This window comes from Heterodontus francisci, chromosome 1, assembly GCF_036365525.1.
Source record: "Heterodontus francisci isolate sHetFra1 chromosome 1, sHetFra1.hap1, whole genome shotgun sequence".
In the NCBI taxonomy this organism is placed as follows: domain Eukaryota; kingdom Metazoa; phylum Chordata; class Chondrichthyes; order Heterodontiformes; family Heterodontidae; genus Heterodontus; species Heterodontus francisci.
The window spans coordinates 256,949,976-256,963,220 of NC_090371.1; the positions used below are offsets into that span (position 1 = coordinate 256,949,976).

Here is a 13,245-nt window from a genome sequence, read left to right on the forward strand (position 1 = left end):
CATTCACATTTGTGCTACCACTGGACACTGCATGCTTGTTTCTTTTAGTGCTCAGTCTCTTCTTGCTGAATGTTCCCCATGTGCTTGACAGGCAACAGCTGGCAATTGCGGAGTCTCTCCAGGCTCTGCAGGGTTGTTTCAAGGGTGGATGGGGAAACATGTGGCTGTGTGTCCATGTGCACTGCTCTGATGGGTGCAGGAACAGAGCAACTTACAACATGGGCTGGAGCACATGTACTGCCTGCACACAACCCCAGGCAATGGAAGGGATTTTAGTGCAGTGCAGTGGACTGGAGCACATGCAGTGCCCCAGACAATGGAAATGTTTTCAGAACAACTTACCTTGGAGCAATCTCCTCTTTCTGATAAAAATGAAGCAGACTGAAATCTTCAAAACAACTAAATAATTGCAATAAAATGCCCGACGAAACCTCTCCTCCTTCCACTTTCAGAAACTCGCGCCGAAGGTTGACGCATGCGTGAATACCCGTTAGCGTTGCATAAAGCGCATGCGCAGAGGCCAACCTTGCGCGTTGCCCGCAGATGCACATGTAGCGCGATGCCATCATCGGCACATGCGCTAACCAGTCCTGGCAAGCCGGAACGCAGCGCATGCGCAGAGAGCAGGAGACCGTCTGCGCACGTGCACACCGCGGCGCAGCCTGACTACATCAGTGGCAGCCAGCGTTGTCAAGAATCGCTTTGTTTTATTAATTCACCCTTAAATAGAGAGATTTCACATCATGTAACTTGAACCAACAAATGTTAAATACATGTCCTATTTACTTACCTCCATGTTTAGCAGGACACTGTTTAAAGTAAAGCTTCTTTGGCCTCCTTATCTCGAGAGACAATGGGTAAGCGCCTGGACGTGGTCAGTGGTGTGTGGAGCAGTGCCTGGAGTGGCTATAAAGGCCAATTCTAGAGTGACAGGCTCTTCCACAGGTGCTGCAGAAATATTTGTTTGTCGGGGCTGTTACACAGTTGGCTCTCCCCTTGCGCTTTTGTCTTTTTTCCTGCCAACTGCTAAGTCTCTTCGACTCGCCACACTTTAGCCCCGCCTTTATGGCTGCCCGCCAGCTCTGGCAAACGCTGGCAACTGACTCCCACGACTTGTGATCAGTGTCACAGGACTTCATGTCGCGTTTGCAGACATCTTTAAAGCGGAGACATGGACGGCCGGTGGGTCTGATACCAGTGGTGAGCTCGCTGTACAATGTGTCTTTGGGGATCCTGCCATCTTCCATGCGGCTCACATGGCCAAGCCAACCCATCACAGAATCAGAATACTATAGTGCTAAATTCAAAGCAGATTGTTAAATATGAAGTACATTTTAGTTAATTTGTGTCAGTCCGTCCTGTCAATAAATTCAATTTGTTCTTTCCTTTTGTAGGAAAATGGGCAGTAGAGGAGTTGATGGAAAACACAGTACCTGGTGACAAAGGTTTGGTGCTGAAGTCCAAAGCAAAGCACCATGCAATTTCAGCTCTGCTGAAAAAACCGTTTCTGTTCAAAGGTGAACCTTTAATTATCCAGTAAGTACCTATTTAGTCATCTTTTGAGTTGGTATTACCATCTAATTTATAAAGTTACCCATGTATTATTATACGTCTGAGCTATATTTGATTTTCATTTGTACATATTGCAAAAGAACCATGAACTGAAACTGTAAAAATATTTTTAAGGCTCAGTTTTGCTACTTTACATCTGACCAAAATTGAAAAATATTCAATTATGCAAAATTGTAAACCTATAGATTTGGGTAAGAAAAAGAAAGTGGGTCTCCATATGATAGTTCATATGTTCACTCAATCAATTTCATATGCTCACCTGATAAAAGAATGATTGAGTGGTATGGAAGGGGACTGTGCATAATTTTGGTATTTGTGTGCACGTGACACAAAAGCTGTTTTTGCATTGGCCTGAGAGGGGTATTTGAGCTTCCAGTTCCTAATGCACACGTGTCAGAAACCCCAATGTTAACTTGAAAACTCATTTAAATAGTTTGCTAAGATAGGGTGATCCAACATTGGAGCTGCTGATGGGTGGCTCAAGATCCAAAGTCAGGATAAAAGCAAAATACTGCGGATGCTGGAAATCTGAAATAAAACAAGAAATGCTGGAACCACTCAGCAGGTCTGGCAGCAACTGTGAAAAGAGAAGCAGAGTTAACGTTTCGGGTCAGTGACCCTTCTTCGGAACTGACAAATATTAGAAAAGTCACAGGTTTTAAGCAAGTGAGGTGGGGGTGGGGCAAGAGATAACAAAGGAGGTCTAGATTGGACCAGGCCACATAGCTGACCAAAAGGTCACGGAGCAAAGGCAAACAATATGTTACTGGTGTGTTGAAAGACAAAGCATTAGTACAGATTAGGTGTAAATACATTGAATATTGAACAGCAGCAAGTGTAAACCTGAAAAAAAAAAACAGTGGGTAAGCAAACTGAACAAACTAAGATGAAATGAAATAAATGCAAAAAAAGATTGTAAAAAAGAATGTAAAAAAAAAAGGAAGAAAAAAATAACTCAATGGGGGGCTGTCATGCTCTGAAATTATTGAACTCCATGTTCAGTCCGGCAGGCTGTAGTGTGTCTAATCAGTAGATGAGATGCTGTTCCTCGAGCTTGCGTTGATGTTCACTGGAACGCTGCAACAATCCCAGGACAGAGATGTGAGCATGAGAGCAGGGGGGATTGTTGAAATGGCAAGCAACCGGAAGCTCAGGGTCCTGCTTGCGGACTGAGCGGAGATGTTCCGCAAAGCGGTCACCCAGTCTGCGCTTGGTCTCCCCATTGTAGAGGAGACCACACTGTGAGCAGCGAATACAGTATACTACATTGAAAGAAGTACAAGTAAATTGCTGCTTCACCTGAAAGGAGTGTTTGGGGCCTGGGATAGTGAGGAGAGAGGAGGTAAATGGGCAGGTATTACACCTCCTGCGATTGCAGGGGAAGGTGCCATGGGACGGGGACGAGGTGGTAGGGGTAATGGAGGAGTGGACCAGGGTGTCGCGGAGGGAACGATCCCTTCGGAATGCTGACAGGGGAAGGGAGGGGAAGATGCGACTGGTAGTGGCATCACGCTGGAGGTGGCGGAGGATGATCCTTTGGATATGGAGGCTGATGGGGTGAAAAGTGAGGACGAGGGGAACCCTGTCAAGGTTCTGGGAGGGGAAGGGGTGAGGGTAGAGGTGCGGGGAATGGGCCGGGCACGGTTGAGGGCCCTGTCAACCACAGTGGGGGGAAATCCTCGGTTGAGGAAAAAGGAGGTCATATCAGAAGCACCGTCATGGAAGGTAGCATCATCAGAGCAGATGTGTCGGAGATGGAGAAACTGGGAGAATGGAATAGAGTCCTTACAGGAGGTAGGGTGTGAAGAAGTGTAGTCGAGGTAGCTGTGGGAGTCGGTGGGCTTATAATGGATATTAGTAGACAACCTATCCCCAGAGATGGAGACAGAGAAGTCGAGGAAGGGAAGTATCAGAGATGGACCATGTAAAGGTGAGAAAAGGATGGAAATTGGAAGCAAAGTTGAAGTTTTCCAGTTCGGGGCGGGAGCAGGAAACGGCACCAATACAGTCATCAATGTACCGGAAAAAGAGTTGGGGGGAGGGGGCCTGAGTAGGACTGGAACAAAGAATGCTCGACGTATCCCACAAAAAGACAGGCATAACTAGGACCCATGCGGGTACCCATAGCGACACCTTTTACTTGAAGGAAGTGCGTGGAGTTGAAGGAGAAGTTGTTCAATGTGAGAACAAGTTCAGCCAGGTGGAGGAGGGTGGTGGTGAATGGGGACTGGTTGGGCCTCTGTTGCAGGAAGAAGCGGAGAGCCCTCAAACCATCCTGGTGGGGGATGGAGGTGTAGAGCGATTGGACGTCCATAGTGAAGAGGAGGCGGTTGGGACCAGGAAACTGGAAATTGTCAAAATGACGTAGGGCATCAGAAGAGTCACGGATGTAGGTGGGAAGAGACTGGACCAGCGGAGAAAAGATAGAGTCTAGATAGGAAGAAATAAGTTCAGTGGGGCAGGAACAGGCTGAAACAATGGGTCTGCCGGGACAGTCCCGTTTTGTGGATTTTGGGAAGGAGGTAGAAGCGGGCTGTCCGGGGTTGTGGGACTATGAGGTTGGAAGCTGTAGAGGGAAGATCTCCAGAGGAGATGAGGTCAGTGACAGCCCTTTGGACGGTGGCTTGATGTTCGATGGTGGGGCCTAGTCCAATCTAGACCTCCTTTGTTACCTCTTGCCCCACCCCCACCTCACTTGCTTATAACCTGTGACTTTTCTAATATTTGTCAGTTCTGAAGAAGGGTCACTGACCCAAAACGTTAACTCTGCTTCTCTTTTCACAGATGCTGCCAGACCTGCTGAGTGGTTCCAGCATTTCTTGTTTTAATCCAAAGTCAGGAATTGGCAGTGCAAGTGCCCATCTCAGGACAGCATAAAAGCAGATTTAGATTGTCTGCAGTTTTTTAAAAAAAAATGTCTGAGTTTGCTTTTATTTTTAAAGAATTTCATGTTGCATGCTGAAAAATCAAATTCCCTAGTACAATAATAGCTTTGTCGTAATCTTTTATAGTAATATATGTAAATTAAGTATAGTGGGAAGTTTGGCAGAAGAGAAGTGCCATGCATTGGTCATGTTTACAATTTTATCTTTCTAAAAATTACAGTGCATGCACAGAATTGGCAGGTGGGGTGGTTCCTATGCCCCTGGTGCTGTTTGCTCATCAAGCGCTACTCCTAAGTGGTTTAAGTTGAATCAGTGCTCTTAGTGTTGGGATGTTCACAGAGCGTAACTGACAGTGGGCAGGTGGAGGAACGGTTAGGTGGTCTGGGTTGATAGTGGCAGAAGCTGTTGATGCTTAGAACTGGAAAGTGAAGAGCACCAGCAGTAGTAAAACAGGAATTGACAAGTAGAATGTAATAGGAATAGGTCAGGGCCTGACTAACAGGAACAGAATTGAGGAAAAGGTCAAGAATGCTTTAGTCTCGCATTCTTAACTTACTGACTTGTAGTTTTGGATATACTTACTTTGCAACAAAATTAACAAATGCACACTTGCCAAAACCATGAAATGGAGAGTTAGAGTAAGAGTTTTCTAGTTTAGCAACTGCCTTGAACTGTTCCCTGACGAAGTGTCAGAAGGAGATGGCTGACTATATACAATTGTCCTGTGTACTTGTTTTTCAGGTATGAAGTGAACTTCCAAAATGGCATTGACTGCGGTGGTGCATACTTAAAATTGCTTTCACATACTGAGGACCTAAAGCTGGTAAGAATTTAATCAAAATCTGAGGCTTTTTTTTTTTTGTTGCATTGTATCGGTGGTGTCTCATGCCAAAATAGAGTTCTGTTGTCACCTAGAAGTCCTGTGCGTACTATAATAGTGACTGATAGGAAGCATCACAGCTGACTCTAATCGTCTCCTCTCCTCTCCGGACATCAGTATGCAATTTTCAGCTGGGTCGCTGGTTAATGCTGACCAGCAGGAACCCTAGCTTATCCTTCAATTTTTCATCTTTCCTCAGCTCAGCAACCATTTTCCCTACAGTTTTGGGGCTGACGTTAACACAAGAGTAAAGGGTACAGTAGTGTAGTGATTATACTGGGCTAGTAATCCAGAAAACACGAGTTCAGATTCCACCATTACAGTTTGAGAATCTGAATTCTATTTAAAATAAATAAATCTGGAATAAGGAGTAAATAAATATCAGTAAAGTAGCCGTGAAGCTTGTCAGATTGTCGTAAAAACTTAACTGGTTCACCAATGCCCTTTTTTTTTTTGGAAAGGAAACCTGCTGTCCTGTCCTTGCTTATTCTGTTACAGGCAGTGCATGTAGACTGTATAACATCTTGCATTTTCACAATAGTGCCCAATCAAATTATGTACTAAGATGTACAGAAAGGACATGCACAACTGATACCCTATGTGAAATCTTGTGGAGCCCTTGGATGGCTATTTTATTTTATTTAGAGATACAGCACTGAAACAGGCCCTTCGGCCCACTGAGTCTGTGCCGACCAACAACCACCCATTTATACTAACCCTACAGCAATCCCATATTCCCTACCACCTACCTATACTAGGGGCAATTTACAACGGCCAATTTACCTGCAAGTCTTTGGCTGTGGGAGGAAACCGGAGCACCCAGCGAAAACCCACGCGGTCACAGGGAGAACTTGCAAACTCCGCACAGGCAGTACCCAGAATTGAACCCGAGTCCCTGGAGCTGTGAGGCTGCGGTGCTAACCACTGTGCTGCCCTACAGTTACAGAAGACCGTTAATGAAAAAAGTTGTAGTGGTCCTATCTCGTGCAGGTAGCTATGGAAAAATGATTGGAAGGTGGCATCAATCTCATTACTTAATCTTAATTCCAGAGTTGTCTCCATTCTTTCTGAGCCCCTCTTCAACATTGATATTGTTATTTCAAGATAGAATACATACATTATTCCAAATTTCACCTCATCAGTGATATATCTGTATTTTGTCAGATCCTGTTCAACTCTGAACTGCTGGTGCTGATACTGTACTGTGTTGCATTCCTTGCCTTGGTGTTGACCTTTGCACTGACCGGCAGATTGATTATTGGTTGAAGTGGATAATGAAGCTGTAGACACAGTGCAATAGTATTCTGCAGTCATAATCTGGACTGTGCAGTTTAGTCATGGATCTTTTCTGGTTATTGGCTGGAATTGAAGCCAAACAAGGGAGTGTATGACAGATGTCAGCTTGATGATACAAGGGTGAATCAGGCTGGATATAAAAAGTACAAAGGAGAACTGAAAAATGAAATGAGGGGCAAAGAGCCAGTGCAAGAATAGATTGGTGGCTAACAGTAAAGGGAACCCAAAGGTCTTCTATAGGAATGTTAACAGTAAAAAGGTTGTCAAGAGTGGTAGGGTTGATTAGGGAACAAAATGGAGATCTGTTGATCGATAGAAGGCGTGGTTGAGGTACTAAATGAATACTTTGCATCAGTGTTTACCAGGAAAAGGACTTGACCAAAGCTATGGTCAACAAAGAAGTTAGGATGAGATTTTTTTTTTTTAAAAAAAGGAGGTGCAACTAAGTTAGAAATGAAACTGTTTTCACTAGGACTTAAACTGGATAAGTCACTTGATCTGAATGAAATGCTTCCTAGGTTGCTGGAGGAAGTGAGGGTGGAAATTGTGGAGATCCTGGCCACAATCTCCCAATCATCCTTGGATACATGGGTGGTGCCAAAGGACTGGAGGATTGCAAATGTTACACCCTCAGAATCACAGTCAGTTACGGCACAGAAGGAGACTATTTGGCTCATCGGGTGCACGGACTAATGCAGTCCGACCCACTCCCCAACTCGATCCCCTTGGCCCTGCAAGTCTATTTCTCTCAACTGGCCATCCACCTTCCTCTTGAAATCATTGATCGTCTCTACTTTCACCACCCTTATGGGCAGTGAGTTCCAAAACATTACCACCTGCTGTGTTTTTTTTTAAAGTGCTTCCTTATATTTTCCCCCTGCATCTTTTGCCCAAAACTTTTAATCTGTGTCCCCTAGTCCTTGTACCATTTGTTATTGGGAGCAGTTTTTCCTTGTCTAACTTATCCAAGCCTGTCATAATCTTGTACACTTCTATTAAATCTTCCCTCAAACTCCTTTTTGTTCTAAAGAGAACAAACCCAGCTTTTCCAACGCTGAAACTATTCTGGTAAATCTCCTCTACACCTGCTCAAGGACCCTTGCAGCCTTCCTGAAGTGTGACTAGAACTGGACAAGGAAAGGAGGATAAGCTTGGAAAATACAGACAAGTCAGTTTAATGTCAGTGGTGGGAAAGTTTTTAGAAACAATAATACAGGAGAAAATTAGCAGCCATTTGGATGAGAATGGAATAATACAAGAGCCAGCACAAATTTAAGGGAAAATTGTGCTTGATTAACTTGATTTTTTTTTTGAAGAGGTAACAGAAGGTGAATGAGGGCAGTGCAGTTGATGTGCATATGGACTTTCAAAAGGCATTTGATAAAGTACCACATAATAGGCTTATATTCAAAATTGAACCACATGGGATAAAAAGGGCAGGAGCAACATGGATACAAAATTAGCTAAGATATAGAAAACCGTTGTGGTGAATGGCTTGCTGTCTTTTCGAATGTAACAATTTAGTTTAGTTTAGAGATACGGCACTGAAACAGGCCCTTCGGCCCACCGAGTTTGTGCCAACCATCAACCACCCTATTATACTAATCCTACCCGAATTCCATATTCCTACCACATCCCCACCTGTCCCTATATTTCCCTACCACCTACCTATACTCGGGGCAATTTATAATGGCCAATTAGCCTATCACCCTGCAAGTCTTTGGTATGTGGGAGGAAACCGGAGCACCAGGAGGAAACCCACGCAGACACAGGGAGAACTTGCAAACTCCACACAGGCAGTACCCAGAATTGAACCCGGGTCGCTGGAGCTGTGAGGCTGCGGTGCTAACCACTGCGCCGCCCTTTTGAACAGGAGGGAGACGTACAGTGGTTTTCCCCAGGGTTAACCAGAGACAATAGATGTAAGGTAGTTGAGAAGAGAACCAGAGGTGACATGATGGAAAAACTGTTTTTATGCAGAGAGTGGTTGAGATGGAATGCACTGCTTGATAGAGTGGTGGAAGTAGTTCCATTCATAGCTTTCAAAAGGGAATTGGATAAATACTTGAAGGTGAAAAAATAATTGTACCAATTTTTGGGGAAAGAACCAGGGTGTGGGATTCACTGGATTGCTCTTTGATAGAGCTGGTGCAGACTTGATAGGCTGACTGGCCTCCTTCTGTGCTACACTACTGTGATTCTGTATGGAATGAACCTGTTGCAATATATTTCAATTGGAAACTCACAAGGTGGATTGCCATAGCACTATTTTGGGGGGGTAAGCAGGGGAGTTCATTTGGTATATTGCCAACATTTATCCCTGCAACACACAATTATTGCTTTTGTGGAGCTTTTGTTTGCAAATTGGCTGCCACGTTTACCTACATCAGTGACACTTCAAAAATTCTTTATTGGCTCTCAAGTGCTTTGAGTTGTCTTGAGTTCGTGAAAGGTGTTATATAAACAAGTTTTTCTTGTCTGCCTACCTGATAACTTTTTCCTTTGAAAGATGAACATGTCTTTCACTGATCGTTATAAATGTGCCTTAGTTCCCTGAACTGATAGTACTTGCCAATTTGCACATCAGAAAGTTGTTTGTATTTTATCGCAAATGCCTTTTATGGTTCCACTTTCTAAATTGGAAGTTGCCAAATGGGGAGCACATTGTGTTTAGTACTGCTACTATTTAGTAATGAGGAAACTAATTTGGGAAATATTTTCCTTCAAACTTGCTTTACCTATCCCTATGTAGAGTTTGCTGTAAAGTTTCTCCTTGGAACAGTAATCATATTTTCACCAAACTATCTTTTCAATCTCTCACCTAATTATAGCTTGCTTTTTGGAACATCTGTATTGAATATTGGTGCCTTCCTTTTTTCTGTGCTAAATTGTAATTAGAAGTAAATGTAAAAGAAAATCAGACTTGCATTTATCTAGCTCCTTTCACAAAATACTGCAGTGCTTTGTAACCAAACAAGAACTCCTTGAAGTGTAATCACTGTAGCCAATTTACAGCACAGCAAGGCCCCAGAACAGCAATGTGATCATGGCCAGATAATCTGTTTTAGTGGTGTTGGTTGAAAGATAAATATTCACCAGGACACTAGGGAGACTGTTCCGCTCCTCAAAATTGTGCCCTGGAATCTTTTGCGTCCACCTGAGACTGAAGATGAAAGTGAATGCCTACCTTAATAGCATTTGAAAATTTAAAAATTCTATTCTTTGTATAACTGGTACTTCTCTATTGGTACACTGCTCCTACTCTATCCCTTTCACAAGATTGTGTGTGTGTGTGTGTTGTTTACCATACTGCGTTTTGAATTAGGAGTTTGAAATCTAAAGACTATGACTAAAACTAGGCAAGACTGATATGCTTTAGGAAGGGAAACTCATGATGCCATGATAGGTGCAGTGCCTTTTAAAGTAGGGTTTTCTTTTAATATGTGTTTACTTTTACTGCAGTGTATATACAGCTGTTCAAAACATGAAGGTTCTACAATTTGGGTAATTTTGCTCTAATAAAAACAGAAAATGCTGGCAATGCTCAGCAACTATGGAGAAAGAAAGAGTTAACGGCAGAATTTTGCTGACCCTGTGGTGGTGGGAATGGAGACAGGCCGGTAAAATGGTGTAAGCCCACTTCTGGCTGGCACCCCGATGATCCACCACTGACCAATTTTACAAGATACGGGTGGCAGGACGGATTAGTCACAGACACATCAGTGGCAGGTAATTAGTGTTAAACAGCCAGTTGACAGGTATTTGCCTACCATTTTTTCTGTTTTTCTGAACAGCACACAAGATGCACAGAGGCTGAGTTTCGCCGCCTCAAAGGAGGTGAGATCTGCATGGCAGTTGAGTGGTGGAGAGAACTGGCAGCCATAGTTTGAAGTTTTATGATAAACTGTGTCTTGAAGAAGCAACGCAGTTTTAAGTTTGGAGGCACTGCAGAGGGTAGGGCCAAAGTGAAGTGCTGTTAGTGGAACAGATCCACACTAGGCACCAGAGGAAGGACAAGGTTCTTAAGAGGCTCATCATAGTGGAGACTTCATTTGGCTATGGGGTCAATGTTTTCAGAGTTTGACTCCTATAGCGAGGAGGAATGTGGCACGAAGACGGGGATACAACCATATGGAATGACTATGCAGCAGCCAGGGGAGTCTTAACGGGTTGAGGAATCCATTGGATGCACACTAGGAAGGCACATGGGTGCGAGAGGGCTTCCTCCTCGTTGCAGAAGGTGTTACCCAGCTGAAAGGGTGTACCATCAGAGGCTTGGTTTCATGGAGATTTCTGAGCACTGCTGTCTGCAAAGACTGCATCTCTCCAGGCAGGTAGTGGCAGAGCTGTGCGGTATGCTGGAGCAGGAGTTGGTGCCATGGGAAATGGCAGGCATCCAATACCTGTAGCATTGAAGATGATGTTGGCACTCAACTTTTTTGCCTGTGGTTCATTCCAGGGATGGTCTGGAGATCTATGTGGCATCTCTGTCACTGGCCTATTACTGCAGAAAGATGTCACTGATGCCATTTACCGTCGGGCTGGCCACTATATCAAGTGCACAACTGAGCACGCCAGTAAAGCTGAGAGGACAGTTGGCTTCGGAGCCATGACTGGATTTCGCCAAATTTAGGGAGTCATTGACTGTACTCGTGGTAATCAAGGCTCCCTCAGAGCAGCCAGGTGTCTTTGTGAACAGGAAGGGATTCCAGTCCCTCAATGTTCAAGTCGTCTGCGACCACCATAAGCGGATCAGGCAGGTGTGTGCGAGGTTTCTGGAAAGTGTCCATGACTCCTACGTCCTTTAGAGTCCCAGTTGCCTCAGCTGTTCAGACCACCCATATGCCTTCATGACTGGATACTGGGGGACAAGGGGTATCCGCTTTTAAGGCATTGCTTCTAACCCCTGTGCGCAACCCCAACACCGGCAAAGGACACATACAATCTCTGCCGTATGACTACAAGGGCCACTACCAAGCAGGCCATTGGCCTTCTGAAGTTGAGGTTTAGATGCCTCAAGATCTGGGGGGGGCCCTGCAATACGAACCCTTGAGGGTATCCCGCATCATCATTGTCTGCCACACACTGCACATCCTGGCACTCCAGAAGGGAGTAGGGCCAGAGCCAGAAAAGACAGTGAGCAACATTCTCGAGGAGGATGAGCATGAGGCACCTCCACTTCTGCCAGCTGATTGTCATAGACTTGTATTATTTTCCTCCTCAGATTAAAAAGTGTGTGCCTTTAAGACAAAGTTCTGGAATTTCTAAGGCACAGTTTGCCAGAAGCTGCACCTGTTACCCTAGGCGACAGCAGGAGAGAGAGACGTCACATGATATGATCCGATTAGCCTGTGTGAAATTGGTCTGAACCAGTTAGTTTTGAGAGACCCTCCAACGAGGCATGCTACTGAAGAGAAGAAATCTGTCTATTTTCTCTCAGCAAAAATTCTACAGGGAACTTTGGGCCAAGTTAATTGCCTAAAGAAGAAAAGCCCTTTTTCAAGAAACCGTTTGTATTGCTGAAGGAACTGTTGATGCTTACTGCAGCCGAAGAGTTGAATACCTATTAAGAATGGACTCCAATCTATGTGAAGACTTCGAGTGGCCTTTGACTATTTCTACATTAGAATACCTCATCCATCAGGAACGTAACCCACAAAGACTTTATTCTTAAGCAGCTAATTTTTAAAAACACGACTTTTAAAACTGGTTAACTACTGATATTTTTGAGTATGTGTGTGAATGGGGGAATTAGATTAAAATAAGAAGTTATAAGGTATTTAGACATAGGTTTATCTTAATAGTGTTTAAGATTTAGTTTTAATAGTTAATTTGTTGTCTAAAGATACCTGGTTTGGTTTGTTTTATTCCGGGGGTTACTAGAGTGTTTTATTTGGCTATTTTCCAGTTGGGTGGAAAACTTTGGATAATATACTGTGACCAGTGGAGTGACAGGACTGAATTGACAGTATGTTTGCTCCCACCGCGGTTGTGACACGATGAAGATGGCTCACCAGGCAGTCGCACGCATGGTAGGGAGACTCTCAACTCTCTGATCAGCAAATACTTCACCAGGTCAAATGCAAGGGGCCACTGAACCAAGAAGTTTTCTCAGAGGTGGCCTGACTGGTCTTTCACATGAGGCCCTGACCATCTATCTCCACTCATCAGCCCTATATGCCAAGGCCTTCTTTCAACACAGGTGATCACCTTTTACAGCACGTCCATATATTTGATTGCACATCTGGCCACTATCAACTGGTACACACAAATAAATACATGAGTTTTTATATACATTGTATATTGAGGTCTTTTCCAACAAATAATTATCACCCAGTGAAAACCAAAGTGCTAGTCCACGCATTTAAGCGTTCGCTTACAGTTGCTCCCACAGGGTGCTGTGCCTGGAGTTGACGTGGGGGCAGCCTATGCTGCCTTGCTCCAGTGTATGAGATGGCCATGGCTTACATCCTCTGGATGCCTGAGCCCTACTGGGGCCCAGCACATTCAAGACTGTCTGTATCTGTGCAGGGGTTGCCTCAGTTATCAGACCAGCATACAGTGTTTGTGTCACCATCAAAGGAGCCAAGGATCCATCTTCAATCAAAGCAC

The 13,245-nt window shown here is 44.3% G+C and overlaps 1 protein-coding gene across 2 annotated transcripts in view; it reads left to right on the plus strand.

Annotated features, from left to right (window-relative positions):
• LOC137375877 (calnexin-like) overlaps positions 1 to 13,245 on the plus strand; it is an 88,572-nt gene that overhangs the window by 37,673 nt on the left and 37,654 nt on the right. For both annotated transcript variants that reach the window (XM_068043498.1, XM_068043508.1), the window contains exons 5-6: positions 1,395 to 1,536; positions 5,199 to 5,280. In XM_068043498.1, the coding sequence (XP_067899599.1) occupies positions 1,395 to 1,536; positions 5,199 to 5,280 (224 nt within the window). The remainder of the gene's footprint in view (positions 1 to 1,394; positions 1,537 to 5,198; positions 5,281 to 13,245) is intronic.